Genomic DNA, 19,044 nt, shown 5'->3' on the forward strand with positions numbered 1-19,044 from the left:
CAGTTTACTGATCATCAGAAGCCATGGAGTTAGATAAAAAGCAGTAGGATCACATAATGAAAGTGCTCAAAGAAAATCACTGTCAACCAAGAAATCTAAATCCAGCAGAATTATCCTTCAAAAAAAGGAGAAATCAGAATATTCCCAAATAAACAAATATAGGACTTCTCTGGTGGTCCAGTGGTTAAAGACTCCACACTTCCTAAATAGGGGGTGCAAGTTCAATCCCTGGTTGAGGAAGTTTTGCATGCCACACAGTGTGGCCAATAATAATAATAAATGATCACTCTTAAAAAATGGCAAAAAAAAAATTCCAGAGAGTTCATTGCTGGTAGGCCTGCCCTATAAGAAATACTAAAGAGAGCTCTTCAGCTTAAAGTGAAAGGACACTATACAGTAAGTGAAATCCACATGAATAAAATGCACTAGTAAAGGTAACTATATATGTAAATATAAAAGGAAGAAATATAAAAGGAAGTATAAACATATTTTTGTTGTATCTCATTTTTTCCTCCTAATTAAAGACTGTTGCATAAAACAATTATTATAACTCTATGCTCATGGGCACACAATTTATAAAAATGTTATATTTAATTTGTGACGGTAATAACATAAAGGTTAAACGGAATGGAACTACTAATATACAGGAGCAAAGATTTCATATACCATTGAAATTAAGTTGATGTTAATCTGAATTCAAACCGTATAAATTAAGATATTAATGTTAATCCCTAGAATAATCACTAAAAAAATAACTCAAATATATATAGAAAAGAAGAAAATTAAAGTGGACACTAGAAAGTAGCTTTTAAACACAAAAGGCGGCAGAAATGAAGAATTGAGGAACAAAACAGAAATAAAACATAGAAAAAACAAACAGAGAAATGTGAACCCTACATTGTCAGCTATTACACTTGAGTACAAATGAACTAAATTCCCCAGTTAAAAGGCACAGATTGGCAGGGATAAAAAACCATAATCTTACTATATACTGTCTCCAAGAAACATATTTCAGATTCAAAACTATACTAATATCAGAAAAAATTGACTTAATTGATTAATAAAAAGACTGTTACTAGAAACAAAGGACATTTTATAATGATAAAAGCGTCAGTAGATCAAGAAGGTATGAGAACTATAAACACATATGCACTTAACAGCAGAAGCCCAAAATACATGAGGCAAAAACTGACTGAACTGAAGGGAGAAACAGATAATTCAACAACAATAGCTAGAGATTTCAATACCCTACTTTCTCTAATGGATAGAACAATTAGACATAAAGTAAGCAAGGAAACAGAAATGTCCTGATGTCTGATATTTCCCATAAAATGCTTAAAAAAAAGGATGAAGCAAATATAGTAAAACATTAGTTGTTAAATCTCAGTAATAAGTATATGAGTATTCATGATACCAGCCTCTCTAATTCTGTGTATATTTGAAATGTTTCATAGCAAGAATTCTTTAAACACAAAAGAAAAAATGTTCACTATTCTTGTAACCATTTGATTATAGAAATATAGTATATTTAAATCTTAAAAGGGTAATTTCCTTTCATCATATCTGTTTACTCTTTTAAATTAATTTTAGAATGAGTTCCCCACAAAATTCCATTAGGATTTTGATTTAGGATAGTGTTAAGTATATATATTAATTAAATGACCCTTTATAAAAATCAGTCTTTATAATCAGACACACTCTATTTATTCAGGTCTTCTTATATGTTCCTCAGTAATGTTTTGAAGTTTCTTCACATAAGTCTCACACATATCTTAAGATTATTCTTGGGTATTTTATATAATTGTTATTGTCAATAGGATCTTTTTTGCCCCTCAGTGTATTATGGTTATTACTGATATTGGCAATTCCTGATTCTTAGATATGTGGCTTATATGCAGAGATTACCCAATTTATTAAATTCTCATATTAGTTGTTTTTCAGCTGTTTCCCTTACATTTTTCTAGTTATACAGTCATATCATTTCTTTCACTTGTCAAATACCAGGCACTATGCAAGTTGTTACAGATACAATGATCAGGATTGCCACCCTTACAGTGCCTTATATCATGATAATTTGGTCTCTTAATTTCTAATAATTATAGTTCTTATTTCTGCTTCATTCCTAATTATGCTGTCTAGAACTTCTATAGCAGTGCTAAATAACAGCAGTGATGATGGGTATATTTGTCTTATTCCTCATTTTAATGAGAAAATCTTTAGTAGACTGCCTCAATCTTTTCTGGGTTAAGAATCTACTTTGAAAACGTGATAAAAGTTATTGGCTTTCTCTTTAGAGAAATATACATGCATATATGCATATTTATATTAAAAATACAGTGGTGTTAATTAATTATCTGCTCTCTGAAAAGGGAAACAATGGATAAGATCACGTTTTGACATAGAAATATTCATATTTTTTAATGTAGAATGAGGAAAAAGTATCATAAATAAATTATATATATTTGACTACTTATTATTATATATAAAGAGGGCCTCTGAAAATCTTGAAGACCTATATGAATAAATGAGAAAAAGTCAGACATAAAATTTACAAAAGATGAAATTCTAACACTAATATAAACATATAGGAAATGTCTAATAAAAAAATTCACATTAAATCGGTGAAATGCTATTGTTTGCCTGTGAATCACCAAAGGTCAAAAAAATACCATAATAGAGACTGCTTGTTTTCAACCCAGTATCATTCTCCCTTTCTTGCTTACTAATAAAAAATATAACTTTGCGGAACAACTTAGCTAATTGGTATCTACAAAACTACACTTCCTGGCCTTTTTAGCAGATAACATTGGCCATGACACAATTTCAGCCAAGATTTTTTTTTTAAGTAGAACTTAAAACTCCTTGGGGAGAAATGCCCACCAGGCCTATTCCTTTCTCCTTTTGCTCTTCCTCTTCTTCCTAACTGCAACTCAGACCCTTCCACTGGAGGGGATAAGTACTCACTAAGGATGCCTGAGAGGTTCCTATTATGCTCAATGCCTATGAGGATTCATAAACAAATACTCTCACACATGGCTGGTGGGAGTGTAAACCAGTAAAACCTTTCTGGAAAACAATTTGGTAATACATATCAAGACCTTTTAAAACATTCATATTAACAAATTATATTGCCAAGAGTGTAGGCAAACAGGCACACTCATGTATTGCTTGTGGGAGTGTAAACAATCTTCAACATGTAATTGTTAAATGAGAAAAGTAAAGGCACATAACAGTATATAAAGTATGCTTCCAACTGAGTTAAGGGGTGAAAGAAAATATATACACACATTTACTTGTATATGCATAAACTATGTCTAAAAGGATACACGTGAAACTGATTAACAGTGGCTGACTCCAGGTGGGGAATTGGAAGGCTGTGGAACAGGGGTGGGAGGGAGACTTTTGACTTGGCCCTTCAAGAGTTTCATGGGAATCTATCCTAAAGCATATAAATAGAGACACACTTACACAGAAAAACGTTCACTCCAAATGTTATCACTAATTGTAAAAATTTGGCAATTGGCTAAATGTCCCATATTAGAGAGGTTAGGTAAATTAGGTATATTCATGGAATAGAATATTTTGTAGCCATTAAAATACTATTTATAAATAATGGCATAGGGATATGTTTATGATATAATATTTAAAAGGCCAGATATATCAGATATATTTACTGGTTTTCAACTTTTACAGTCAACTTCTAGTCAATATGGAGTATTAATTACAAGACAGTGTTAACAACCGTGACAATATAAACAAAAATGTACAGCTTATAGAAGGGTGGAGGAAGAAAAAAAAGAGTAGCAGCATTAATGTACACATCTTAGACAGTAGGTAATCAAGAGAGACTGACAAAAGCCAATGGAAGGAGAAACAGAGGTTAAGATAATAAATCAAGAAATGGTAGTATAAACCCTATTATCTTGGGTTTTGGACTCAACTACCAGAAAAATGAAAATGACAGTGTTGCCTCTCAGGCATGGGATTGAAAGTAGGGAAAGTAGAGGCAGACCACTGCATTTCATCCTAAACTCCTCTGTACTATTTGCTACCAGATATAGACATTATTTTGATTAAAAGGTAAAAAAATTTTTAAAATAGGATATATGACTGTGCTTTCAACCATAAAAAGAAAAATGCATAAAAAAAGACTAGAAGGAAATATAGCTGCTTCTGGGTAGCAGAATCATGGGTGATTTCTTCTTTACCCTTTCCTCGATTTACTGTATTTTCCAAATGTTCTATTATGCTAAAAGTCAGAAAGTATAGGAGAAAATAAAATCATAAAAGAGGCCTGAAGGAAGAAAAAAAGAAACATTTGCTGACTGACTCACTAAGAGAACACTTCCCAGGACTGTCCTGCCTGCCCACTCCCCCAATCCTAAGCAACTACCAGAAAGGTCAAATAAGGCTGGGTGGAGACAGAAGACCCTTTATTTTCTAGAAAACCACAGGGATACTGCAATGCTAGTACCCTCTTTGGCAGACTGTTGGAATAATGGCTCTCAACTTGTTCACATGTCCTTGTATGCAAAGGAAGACACTGCAGCTCCCACTCCCAAGAAACAGAATCTACCTCTCTACTTTTGGAATCAAAGCTTGGCCAGGTAACTTGCTTTGACTAATAGGACAATAGAAAACAACACAGCAGAGGCTTGCAAAGTGCTTGCACATTGGGCTTATCCTCTCTTCTTCCTGGATACCCTTCTCCTACCATGTGAAAAAGCTTAGGCTGACCTCCTTCTGGTGGATGAAAGACCCTCTGGAGAAAGGCCCCAGCCACCCCCAAATTAGGTCCCAGACACCTGACGGAGATCTTATTAGACCATCTAGCTCCAGGCAATCTGGTCCAGAACTAGAATAATAGTTCAACCAATGTACAGAATCATGAGAAACAATCAACTATTGTTGTAAGACACTAAGTTTTGAGTGGTTTGGCTAACTGACATACCATCCACTGTAAAAACCACCCAACCAGTGACATTAATACAATTGTTTTATTACCCTCTAAATTCCATATTCAACTCAACAATCATTTTTCCTTCCTTCCTCAGAGGTGGACTCTCAGCCAGTACAGGTGACAATCTAGGAGTCTTGGGCCTTGCAGAACTCAACAGTCAGCAGAATTTCCCTCCTTTGACAACAATATTATTATGAAAGGGCTTGGATGATGGTAGCTGAATGTTCTCAGAAGCCTTTGACTGCTTGCTGAAGTCTGTTCAAGATCTTCCTCCTTTCATCTCAAGCCATATATCAAAAGCAACATGCTCCATTACCTCTGGCTTTGCTGATGTGAGTGCATGAACTCTGTGTCTTATTGATCATTTTTGTTCCAGTACCTAACACGGTACCTGGCATATAGCAGATACTCATCAAATGAGTGTCTTCCTATATTAATGTCCCACCTAGCCAGTCTATCTCCCTCCCAACCACCCCCACAGAGTTTAAGGACAGAATACTGGATCACCTTTAGGACTCCACGGAGCATCATCTGAATTCTTCTTTTTCTTGTGTCGAGATTTCAAAGCAGGGTCATCATCATCAGACTCCAGGGAAGGGTAAACTGCGTGAGAGGGAAAAGCAGGGCAAACTGAGATCTCATCCAGAATAGTGACAACAGAATGATACCTACCTGGGTTCCTCCCACTCCCCTACAAGTGGACCCTTTACTTAATCCATACTCAACTGTAGGAATTCCTGAATATGTCACATACTTTTCATATCTTTCTACTTTGTGCACCCTTACTGCAAATGTTCTTCTCCCAGCATCACCTAACTCTAATTTCACTCGCCCAACAACCATTTAATGAGTGACTTCATGAGTTGCTGCTGCTGCTACTAAGTCACTTCACTCGTGTCCGATTCTGTGCAACCCCAGAAACGGCAGCCCACCAGGCTCCCCCATCCCTGGGATTCTCCAGGCAAGAATACTGGAGTGGGTTGCCATTTCCTTCTCCAATGCATGAAAGTGAAAGTGAAGTCACTCAGCTGTGTCTGACTCTCAGTGACCCCATGGACTGCAGCCTACCAGGCTCCTCCATCCATGGGATTTTCCAGGCAAGAGTACTGGAGTGGGGTGCCATTGCCTTCTCCAACTTCATGAGTTAATGACCCTCTAAAATTCAGCTTTAGATTCACTTCCTAAATAAGCTTTCCCTCTTCTCTTAATCTCTTTCAGATGCCTCAACTCTCCATAGTATCCTGTGTATACCTCTATTGGAGTTGTTACATAGTATGTAAGAGATAATTAGTAAATCTGCCACTTCTAATTTACTGTGAGGGCAAGGATATGTGTTATCTGATTTTAAACTAAGGGAGCCAAACACAATGCAGAGTAGCTGCTCAGTAAATGTTTGTTAAATTAATGGAAAAAGAAGTGGTTCACACATTCATGCAAAGGGAACAAAAAGACCACTTAGGCTGAACTGGGAACAAGATTACTGGAATTGAATGATGTGAATGACAAAACACACACATATATTTTATCCTGTACAAATACATACGAACACCCAGTTTTATCATATAGATACAACATCTATATGATTTAATAGAGAGAAAGTCTAGAAAGGTCCTACTGATGAGGTTACTCTACTGCTACTAAACTTAAAAGAAAAGCAAAATGAGAGTGAAAATTTCTTCTTAGTGAAAATTTCCTCCTAATTTTCCCATTCCTACTAAGGATAAGCTTCAAACTTCTCTAGAATTCTACTTCATCAGAGAGAAGAATCCACTCTCACAGTTCTTTCCAGATGGGCCTCTCTGTAGGAAAATGAGTCTGTTTTTCAGGCCTTCTTCCTTGAGCAAAGAAGTAAAACCTCTGCCTCCTGACTCATTAAATTTTTAAAAAATTTTATTAATTGTCCCTAGAAAGAAAATACTACTGGTAATAGAGCTGTGTGACAAAGGTTCCATCCCTACTAGCCTAATGGCTGTCAATATTGGGTTTGTCAATTCATTTCATTGAGTTTGAAAGGTTTTTTCCACCTATGGTAGAAAGACCTCGAGTTTCCAGGATTAGACAATTACTTTGAAATTTGGACTGACACACTAGCTCTGTAGCCAAGGAAAACTTCTGTAAGTCTCACTACCTTCAACCATAAAATTGAAATAATAGATGCTACCTGCCTTGCAAAATTCTGAGGACTGAGAGATAATAGGTATAAAGTAATATACAAAAGGAAATCTACTCTAAGATTCATGTCTTATTCAAGATGAAATAAGATGTAGATAATAATTAATTTCAGACATTTTAAAAATACAAGTTAAAATATGCATATTAAAAATATGAGAGTGGGAGGAGTGATGCCCCCTCCAAAAATGACAGAATTGGGAGCGCCAAGGATCTGTTGTTCCTCCATTGAAGCAACCATTAGGGTGTCAAAAACTTATATAATAAACTTTTGGGGGATTCTGTAATCCAATCAAAAACTTACAACAACAAAAAGAATGCTTAACAAAGAAAAAACCTGCTAAATTAAGGCACTTATAAAAACTCTTTCAGGAAACCTCAGCTGACTGCTGAGGCAATGAAATGGATACTTCAGTGATCACACACAACAAGAACACAGTATTTGCAAAAAATCATTTGTAAAGTCATTAAGTAAATAGATAATTGTAGCTCATAATAAGCAACAACAGTTAATCTCTAGGGAGAAAGGAAAGTATGATTTCCAGTTATCACATTATATTATTCAAAACGTCCAGGTTTCAACAAAAAAATTTATAAGTCATGCAGAGAAACAGAAAAGTATATCCCATTTATAGAAAAAAAAATTGATAAAACTTATCCATGAGGAAGCCTGGACATTAAACTTACTATACAAAGACTAAATCAATTGTCTTAAATATGATAAAAAAATAATCATGTCTCAATTTAAAAAGAGACTATCAATCAGGAAATAGAAAATATAAAAAGAAACCAAACAGAAGTTTTGGAGTTGAAAAGTACAATGGCTTGAATAAACAATTCACTAGAGGGATTCAAAAGCAGATTTTGAGTAGGCAAAGACTCCGCAAACATGAAGAAAAAATTATTTAATCTGATGAGCAGAAAGAAAGAAAAAAGAAAAATGAACAGAGGTAAAGGGACTGTTGGGACACTATCAAGCTTAACCAACATATTCATATGGGAGTGTCAGAAGGAGAGGAAAGCATGAAAAAGGCAAAACAACTATATGAAGATACAATGACCAAAACCTTTCCAAGTTTTATGAAATACATGAAAATATACATCTAAGAAGCTCAACAAATTCCAAATAGGATAATCTCAGATATTCACACGGAGATGCATTATATTTAAACTGTCAATAGACAAAGACAAGGAAGAAGAAAATATAGAACTACTTTGTCAAAAGAAAGACAAAGGAGAGGACCTTGAAAGCAGCAAGACAGCACAATAAAACAACCAATTTCTCATCAGAAACAATGAAGGCCAGAAGACAGTGAGATGATATATTTTAAGTGCTGAAAGAAAAAAACTGTCAACCAAAAGTATATCTGGAAAAACAATTCTTCCAAAATGAAGGCAAATTAAGACATCTCAAGTAAACAAGGCTGGGGTAGTCCATTAATAAATCTGCCATTTAAGAAATGCTAAACAAAGTCCTTCAGAGTGAAATAAAAGGATCTTTGAGAGTATAGAAAAACATCAATAAAAGCAGCTACAGAGGTAAATATAAAAGTCAGTATTGTTGTATTTGTGATTTCCAACTCTTTTTTAATACATTATTTGAAATTCCAGTGTATAAAACAGTACCATAAATCTATGTCAAAAGGATCACAATGTTTAAAGATGTGATTTGTGACAAAAATAACATACATGGGTGGGAGAGCTATATAGAAGCAGAGTCTTTGTATGCTATAGAAGCTAGAGTGCATTAATTCAAACTGCTGCTGCTGCTAAGTCGCTTCAGTCATGTCCGACTCTGTGCAACCCCAGAGACGGCAGCCCACCAGGCTCCCCCATCCCTGGGATTCTCCAGGCAAGAACACGAGTGGGTTGCCATTTCCTTCTCCAATGCATGAAAGTGAAAAGTGAAAGTGAAGTTGCTCAGTTGTGTCCGACTCCTAGCGACTCCATGGACTACAGCCCACCAGGCTCCTATGTCCATGGGATTTGCCAGGCAAGAGTACTGGAGTGGGTTGCCATTGCCTTCTTGGTATACTACCCCCCAAATATCAATTAAATATAAAAGAAAGCAGTAACTTAGGAAATGAGGAACAACCAAAAAAAAAAAATAAAGACATATTGAAACAAATAACAAAATTGCATAGGTAAGTCCTTCCATACCAGAAATCACTTTAATTATAAATGGTTTAAACTCACTCCTCAGGACTTCTCTAGTGGCATACTGGGTAGGAATCCGCCTGCCAATGCAGGGGACACAGGTTTGCTCCCTGGTCTGGAAAGATTCCACATGCTGCAGAGAGGCTAAGACCATGCACCACAGACCGTGCACTGCAACTACTGAGCCTGCAAGTCACAGCTATTGAGCCCGCATGCTTCAACTACTGAAGCCTGCATGACTAGAACCCATGATCTGCAACAAAATAAGCCACCACAATGAGAAGCCCACACACCACAATGAAGAGTAGCCCCTCACTCACCACAACTGGAAAAAGCATGCACTAAGCAACAAAGACACATTGCAGCCAATAAATAAATAAAATTATTTGAAAATTCACCCTCCAAAAGGCAAAGAAAGATAGAATGGATCAAAAACAGGATTCAACTGTATACTACCTATGAGAGATTCACATTAGGTCCAAAGAAACAACTAGGTTGAAAGTGAAAAGAATGGAAAAAGGTATCCCATGCAAACAGTAACCAAAGAGAGAGCTAGGGTAGCTATACTAATATCTGGCAAAATAGAATTTAAGTACAAAATTGTTACAGGAGAATATATAAACCAAATATTGACATACTTGAAGGGAGAAACAGTTCTATAGTAATAGTTGGCAACTTCAATACCTTACTTTCAATAGTGAATAAGACATCCAGATAGAAGATCAATAAAGAAATGGAATACTTGAACAACACTATAAGTCAACTAGACCTAACCAACAAATACAGAAAACTTTACCCCAAAACAGCAAAATATACATTTTACTCAAGTATACATGGAATATTCTCCAGGATAGACCATAATTTAGCCTACAAGTCTCAATAATTTAAAAGAATAAAATCATATAAAGTATGTTCTCCAAAAACAATGGAATAAAACTAGGAATCAGTAACAGAACTGGAAAATTTATAAACTGGTGAAAATTAAATAATATACTCTGAAAAAAATCAATAGATCAGAGGAAAAAAATCAAAAGTTGATTTTTAAACACTGAGAGGAAGGAAAACCAAAACACAACATACCAAAACTTACGGGATACAGCAAAAGCAATGCTCAGAGAGACATTTATGTGTGTAAATGCTTACAATATTAAAAAGCAAGAAAGATATCAAATCAGTAACCTAATTTTACACCTTAAGAAACTAGAAGAAGAACAAACTAAATCTGAAGCTAATAGAAGGAAGGAAATAATAAAGATCTGAGCAGAGATGAGTGAAATAAAAAAACAGAATCAACAAAATAAAAATTTGGTTGCTTGAAAGATAATCAACAAAATATGCAAATATTTAGCTAGACTAACAAAGAAGAAGAGAAGACAAAGATACTTGAAATGAGAAATGAAAGTGGGGACATTACTGCAAACTTTACAGAAATAAAAAGGATTATAAGAGAATACTATGAACAACTGTATGCTAACAAATTAGATAAACTATACAAAATGACAAATTCCTAGAAGCACACAAATCACCTAAACTGACTGAAGAAGTGGAAAATCTGAACTCATGTATATTAAGTACAGAGATTGAATAAAAAATCAAAAAGCTTCCAACAAAGAAAAGTTAAGGTTATTTGATGGTTTCACTGGTGGTTTCTCAGTTCAGTTCAGTTCAGTTCAGTCACTCAGTCCTGTCTGACTCTTTGCAATCCTATGGACTACAGCACTCCAGGCTTCCCTATCCATCATCAACTCCCAGAGCCTATTCAAACTCATGTTCATTGCGTCAGTGATGCCATCCAACCATCTCATCCTCTGTCGTTCCCTTCTCCTGCCGCCTTCAATCTTTCCCAGCATCAGGGTCTTTTCCAATGAGTCGGTTCTTGGCATTGGGTGGCCAGAGTATCGGAGTGTCAGCTTCAGCATCAGTCCTTCCAATGAATATTCAGGACTGATTTCCTTTAGAATTGACAGGTTGGATCTCCTTACAGTCCAAGGGACTCTCAAGAGTCTTCTCTAACACCACAGTTCAAAAGCATCAATTCTTCAGTGCTCAGCTTTCTTTATAGTCCATCTCTCATGGACATGACATTTAATGAAGAATTAACATCAATCCTTGTCAAACTCTTTCAAAAAACAGGAGAGAACACATGTTGACTCATTCTATGAGATCCTGATACCAAAGCCAGAAAAAGATACTACAGGAAAGGGAAACTACACATTAATATGCTTTATGAATACTGATGTAAAAACCCTCAATAAAATACTAGCAAACCAAATTCAGCAGCCTATTAAAATGATTATATGCTATGACCAAGGCGGATTTATCCCAGGAATGCAAGAGTGGTTCGACATAAGAAAATCAAACAACCTAAATGTCCATTAATAGACAAATGGATAAAGAAAATGTGATACACACACATACACATACAAATGAATGAATACTACTCAGCCAAAAAAAGAAGGAAATCCTACCACATGTGAACTGAAGGGCATTATGCTAAGTGAAATAAGTCAGATAGAGAAAGGCAAATAATATATGATCTCACTTATATGTGGAACCTGAAAAAGAAAGCCCAAACTCATAGAAAAAGAGATCAGATTTGTGGTTACCAGAGGCAGCAGGTGAGGAGCAAGGGAATTGGATGAAGGTGGTCAAAGGCACAAATATCCAGTTATAAATAAATAATGAATAAAGTAACATCAGACCAAGGAAAATTAGCAGGGATGAAAAGGGATAGAAAACAATGATAAGATGGTAAACATAATGACAAGAAAACATAGCAATCTTTAAATGTGGATGCACCTAACATCAGAGCTTCCAACTGTACAAAGCAAAAACTGATGGAACTAAAAAGGGAAACAGATAAATTCTCAATTATGCTTGGAGACTTCAACACATCTCTCTCAGTAATCAAGAAAATAAGTAGATGAAAAATTAGCAAAGATATAGATTATCACTAATCAACATGATTAAATTGAAACTGATAGAATATTCAACCCAACAGTAGCAGAATACACATTCTTCTCAAGTTCACAACACTAAATTATCAAGATAGACTAAATCCTATGTGAAAAAAACAAATCTTAATAAATTTTAAGTGAAACCAAAACTGTTCTTTGAAAAGATCAAATTGATAAGATGCCAACAAGAATGACAATAAAAGATACAAATTACTAACATTAAGTATAAAAATGAAAAACAAAAATCAAATTAAAAATATCACTAAAGACTTCACAGACACTAAAAGGATAACAGAGGAAAACTATGAATAAATCTATGCTCATAAATTCTACAACTTAGCTAAAGTGGACCAATTCCTTGAATACCACAAACTATCAAAACTTACCCAAGACAAAATAGAAAATCTGAATAATTCTATATCTACCAAAGAAAATAAATCCATAGTTAAAACCTAAAAAGAAATCCCTAGGCCTGGGTGGTTTCACTCAAAAATCCTACTAAACATTTTTAAAAACCCACTAATTCTACATTATCTCTTCTAGAAAATAGAGGAGGAACTCATTCTTTGAGGCCAGCACTGCTTGCCCTGATACCAAAACTAAAATGTAAGAAAAAAAAATTATAGACCAATATCCCTCATGAACAAAGACACAAAAATCCTCAGTGAAATACTAGTAAATCAAATCTAATAATATATAAAAAGAATAATACATCATTAGCAATTAAGGTTTATCCTGTGATTTCAATTCTGTGATATTTGAAAATCAATCAATGTAACCTATGATATTAACAGATTAAAGGAATAAAACAACATGATTATATCCATTGGTGGAATAAAAACATTGGGAAAATTCAACACTCATTCATTAAAAAAAAGAAAAACTCAGCAAAAAAGGAATGGAAGTGAACTTCCTTACCTTGATAATCTATACAGATAACATTATATTAGTGAAAAGATGATTTCTCCCTTAGATTGGAAACAAGGCAAGGGTGTTAGTTCACTTACGACATTGTGCTTGAAAATCGTAGCCAGAACAAAAAGGCAAGAAGGAAAACAAAGATTGGAAAGAAAGGAATAAAACTGTCCCTACTTGCACATGACATGATCACAATCATCTAGATAAAAAATACAAAGAATATACCAAAAAAGAAGCTATGACAAATCTAGACAGCATATTAAAAAGGAGAGACGTCACTTTGCCAACAAAGGTTTGCATAATCAAAGCTATGATTTTTCCAGTAGTCATGTATGGATGTGAGAGTTGGACCATAAAGAAGGCTGAGCACCAAAGAACTGATGCTTTCAAATTGTGCTGGAGAAGACTCTTGAGAGTCCCTTGGACTGCAAGGAGATCAAACCAGTCAATCCTAAAGGAAATCAACCCTGAATATTCATTGAAAGGGCTGATGCTGAAGCTGAAGCTGCAATACTTTAGACACCTGATGTGAAGAACCAACTCATTGGAAAACACCCTCATGCTGGGAAAGACTGAGGGCAGGAGAAGAAGGGGGCGACAGAGAATGAGATGGTTGGATGGCATCACTGATTCAATGGATATGAGTCTGAGCAAACTCTGGGAGACAGTGAAGGATGAGGAAGCCTGGCACGCAGTAGTCCATGAGGTCACAAAGAGTCAGACACGACTTAGTGACTGAACAACAATTCAAAAAAAAAATTCTTAGAATTAATAAGTGAGTTTACCAAGGTTGCAGGATATAAAGTCAATATAAATCAATCATATTTATATACACTTGTTGTTGTTCAGTTGCTAAGTCGTGTCTGACTTTGTGTTTTATATACATACACACACACACACATGTATTACACTAGCAATAAACAATTAGAAACCAAGGGTTTAAAAAGGTACCATATACAGTATTTGCAAAAAAAATACAGAACTCAGGGATAAATCTAATAATAAAAAAGCATACACAGGATCTGTATGCTGAAAACTATGAAACACTGATGAAATTTTTCAAAGAGTAAATATGGAGGAACATATCATGCACACAAATTAGAAGATTCAATATATCTAAGGTGACAATTCTCTTGCAGTCCTTGTGTAAAATGTTTCAGTGGTCCCCTAAAGAGTTAAACACAGAATTACCATAGGACTGAGTAATTCTACTCCTGGGTATATGTCCAAGAGAAATGAAAACATGTGTCCACATAGAAACATGCACACAAACATCTATAGCAGCGTTATTCATAACAGCCAAAAGGTGGAAATAACTCAAATGCCTATCTGCAGATGAATGGATAAACAAATGTAGTATATCCATACAATGAAATACTACTCAATCATAAGAAGGAACAAAACACTGATACATCCTATAACTTGGATAAACCTTAAAAACATTATGGTAAGTGAAAGAAGCCAGACACAAAAGATCACATACTGTATGATTACTACTATATCATATATCCATAACAGGCAAATCCATATGGACAGAAAGCAGATTATTGGTTACCAGGGGATGAGATGAGTGGGGACATGAGACACAATTATTTAATGGATCCAGGATATTTTTCTGGGGCCACGAAAATATATTGGAAACAGAGAGAGGCTGTGGTTGCACCACACTGTGAATGCACTAAATATCACTGAATTGTAAACTTTAAAATGTTTATAATTATATATTTCATGTTTAATTATATATATATGTTTAGCTATATATTTCACCTTGATAAAGAATAAAGATCACAATTGTCTCTGAATTGATCTATATAGTTAACATAATTCCAACCAAAATCCTAGCAGAAATTGTTGTAGACTCAGACAAACTGACTCTTAAATTTTATGGAAAGACAAAATTGAAGACGTCATATTACTTGATTTTAAGAATTACTATAGGGCTTCCCTGGTGGTCTAGTGGTTAAGAATCTGCCCACCAATGCAGGGGACACAGGTTTGACCCCTGGTTAGGGACGATCCCACAGGCTGCGGAGCAACTAAGTCCAGGTGCCACCTATTGAAGTCTGCGCACCTAGAGCCAGTGCTCTGCAACAAGAGAAGCCACCTCAATGAGAAGCCAGCACACCACAACAAAGAGTAGACCCAAATCTCCACAACTAGAAAAAGCCTGTATACAGCAACAAAGACCTAGTGCAGCCAAAAATAAATAAATCTTAAAAAAAAAAGAATTACTATAAAGCTTCAGCAATCAAGACAGTGAGGTTTTGACAAAGGGATTGATAATGTAGATCAATGGAAAAGAACAAATCAGAGACAGAACCACACAAATATGGTCATTCCACTTTTGACAAACGTACAAATCCAAGTCAACAGAAACATAAAAATTAAAAATCGTCTTTTCAAGAAATGGTGTTGGAACAAGTGGACATCCATATGCCAAAAAAAGGTTCACCCGACCTAAACATCATACGTTATGTGAAAATTTAGTCAAAATGGAACACAGATAGAAATGCAAAACCTAAAACCATACAGTTGTTAGGTTAAAAAAGGAGAAAACTGCACCCTGAGTTTACAGAAAGAGTTGTTAAATAAAAGCATAAGCCATGAAAGATAAAACTGATAAATTAGACTTTCTAGAATGTGAATGTGTTTAAAAAAGTCATAAGAGAATGAAATATAAGCCACAGAGTGGGAGAAAATATTTGCAAATCACATACCTGACAAGAGACTTGAATCCAGACTATAAAAAGAACTTTCAAAGCTCAACAGTTAAAGAACCTAATTTTTTAAAAGGCAGTAGTTGTTCCAAGTGTCTGTTTAAAGACATTTCAAAAAAGAGTATATGAGTAGCAAATAAATGCATGAAAAGATGTTCAACATAATTAGCCATTAGATGAGCCACAAAATGAGATATCACCACACACTTATTAGGATGACTGAAATAAGTGTACTAACAATACCAAGTGCTGATGAGTATGCAGAACAATTGGAACTCTCACATATTGCTGGTGGGAATGTAAAATGGCACAATCACTGGAAAACAGTTTGGCAGTTTCCAATAAAGTTAAAGCATCTACTGCCCACACTGTTCAGGAATCCCATTACTAGGTCTTTACCCTAGGGAAATTCATGTTCACCCAAAAGCCTGCACACAAATGTTTACAGCAGCCCAATTCATAATCACCCAAAGCTGTAAACAATTCAGTGTCCTTCAGTGGGTAAATTGATAAAGAAACTGTGGTAGAGGAATTTCCCTGGCAGTCCAGTGGTTAGGACTCTGTGCTTCTACTGCAGGGGGTAGGGGTTTGATCCCTGGTCAAGGAACTAAGATCCTGCATGCCACATGGCTCACTCAAAATAAACAAAATGAAACTGTGGTAGATCCACACAATTCTTCAATAAAAAAAGAACAAGCTATCAATATGCGACAACATGGGTAAATCTTAAAGGCATTAGGCTAAGTAAAAGAGGTCAGTCTCAAATATTACATACTGTGTAATTCCTTTATACGACATTCTGGCAAAGGCAAAATCACAGTGATGAAGAACAGTGGTTGCCAGGAGCTAGGGGTAGAGGGAGGGCATGACTACTAAGGGGGTTGTGTTTTACTCATTGTGGTAGTAGTGGTGATTGTGGTGGTTACAAGAATCTAAGCATGTGTATATCAACAAAGCCAATTTTATTTAAAGGTTAATTTAAAAAATAAAATTAAAAAATATTTTATCAAAAGGGCAGACAGACTGAAAATAAATGAACAGAGCTTTCAACTCAAGATGTTGTACAAAGTACATTAAGAAAAAGGAATAAAATAAAACCAGAAATTGAGTGCAAAGTTGCTTCAGTCATGTCTGACTCTTTGCTATCCTATGGGCTGTAGCCCAACAGGCTCCACTGTCCATGGGATTCTGCAAGCAAGAATACTAGAGTGGGTTGCTGTGCCCTCCTCCAGGGAATCTTCCTGACCCAGGGACTGAAGCTGAGTCTCTTTGTCTCTTGCATTGGCAGGTGGGTTCTTTACTACTAGCACCACCTGAGAAGCCCCAAATACAGTTAATTTTAAGACAGAAATATCAATTCTAAATCAGCAATTCTATTAATGTAAATCACCATTAACAAATTAAGAGAAAAACTATGTGTTTATATCAAAAGGTGTCCCCCCGAAATCTGATAAAACCTAATTCCACTCCAGATTTTAAAACAAACAAAAACTTCTCTAACTAGAGATTCCCCTGAACTTCATGAGAGTAGTCTACCAGAGTCCTACAGAGCCCTATATATTGATTGGACACTGGCAACATTACTGTAAAGTCAGAAACAACATAAGGATGCCCTCACCACCTGTAATAAAACTAGGAAAATCTAGAGGTATGAATACCAGAAAGAAAGGGGGTGTTATGGGATAACTGTGTCTTCTCTCCAAAATTCATATGTTGAATTCCTAACTCTTAGTACTTCAGAGTATGACTGTATTGGGAGATAAGGCTTTGAAAGAGGTAATTAGCTTAAAATGAGGCCACTAGGGTCGGCCCTAACCCAATCATACTGCTCCCTTTTTAAGAAGAGATTGGGATATACAGAGGGACAACAGGAGCCCGTATGCACAGGGGATGACCACGTGAAAATGTAGCAAGAGGAAGATCATCTGCAAGCCAAGGTGAGTCCTCAGGAGAAAGCAACTCTGCTAATAATTTGATTTTGGACTTCTAGCCTCTAGAACTGTGAAGAGAATAATTTCCATTGTTCTGTGGGCTTCCCTGGTAGCTCAGCTGGTAAAGAATACACCTGCAATGCAGGAGACGCTGGTTCAATTCTTGGGTCGGGAAGATCTCAAGGAGAAGGGATAGGTTACCTACTCCAGTATTCTTGGGCTTCCTTGTTGGCTCAGATGGTAAAGAATCCACCTGCAATGTGGGAGACCTGGGGTTGATCCCTGGGTTGGAAAGATTCCCTGGAGAAGGGGACAGCTACCCAGTCCAGTAGTCTTGCCTGGAGAATTCCATGGAGAGAGGAGCCTGGCAGGCTACAGTCCATGGGATTGCAAAGAGTTGGACATGACTGAGCAACTTTCACTTCACTTCACTTCCAGCCATCCAGTCTGTGGTATTTTGTTATGGCAGCCCTAGCAAACTAAGATAGGGGACATAGATCACCTACTTCAAGAGCCCAAGACAATTACCTGAAAAATTAACAGAACTAACAAAAGCATAGTAAGGTAACACAGGAACAATATAGAAAAATCAACTATTTTCCTGCATACTAGCAATCGCCAATTGGAAAATATGATAGATAAAAAGTGCCACTAAGATCTAAACGTAAGACCAGAAACTATAAAACTCCTAGAGGAAAATATAGGCAAAACACTCTCCGACATAAATCACAGCAGGATCCGCTATGAGCCACCTCCCAGATATTGGAAATAAAAGCAAAAATAAACAAATGGGACCTAATTAAAATGAAAAGCTTCTGCACAACAAAGGAAACTATAAGCAAGGTGAAAAGACAGCCTTCAGAATGGGAGAAAATAATAGCAAATGAAGCAACTGACAACTAATCTCAAAAATATACAAGCAACTCCTGCAGCTCAATTCCAGAAAAACAAATGACCCAATCAAAAAAGGGGCCAAAGAACTAAATAGACATTTCTTCAAAGAAGACATACAGATGGCTAACAAACACATGAAAAGATGCTCAACATCACTCATTATCAGAGAAATGCAAATCAAAACCACAATGAGGTACCATTTCACTCCAGTCAGAATGGCTGTGATCCAAAAGTCTACAAGCAATAAATGCTGGAAAGGGTGTGGAGAAAAGGGAACCCTCTTCCACTGTTGGTAGAAATGCAAACTAGTACAGCCACTATGGAGAACAGTGTGGAGATTC

At 35.9% G+C, this 19,044-nt stretch overlaps 1 protein-coding gene across 3 annotated transcripts in view; it reads right to left on the minus strand.

Annotated features, from left to right (window-relative positions):
• The window catches only part of PHF8 (PHD finger protein 8), a 104,196-nt gene that overhangs the window by 13,240 nt on the left and 71,912 nt on the right, over positions 1-19,044 (minus strand). For all 3 annotated transcript variants that reach the window (XM_068962024.1, XM_068962022.1, XM_068962023.1), the window contains one exon: positions 5,468-5,563. In XM_068962024.1, coding sequence (XP_068818125.1) covers positions 5,468-5,563 — 96 coding nt within the window. The remainder of the gene's footprint in view (positions 1-5,467; positions 5,564-19,044) is intronic.

Source organism: Capricornis sumatraensis, chromosome X (assembly GCF_032405125.1).
Source record: "Capricornis sumatraensis isolate serow.1 chromosome X, serow.2, whole genome shotgun sequence".
Classification (NCBI taxonomy): Eukaryota; Metazoa; Chordata; class Mammalia; order Artiodactyla; family Bovidae; genus Capricornis; species Capricornis sumatraensis.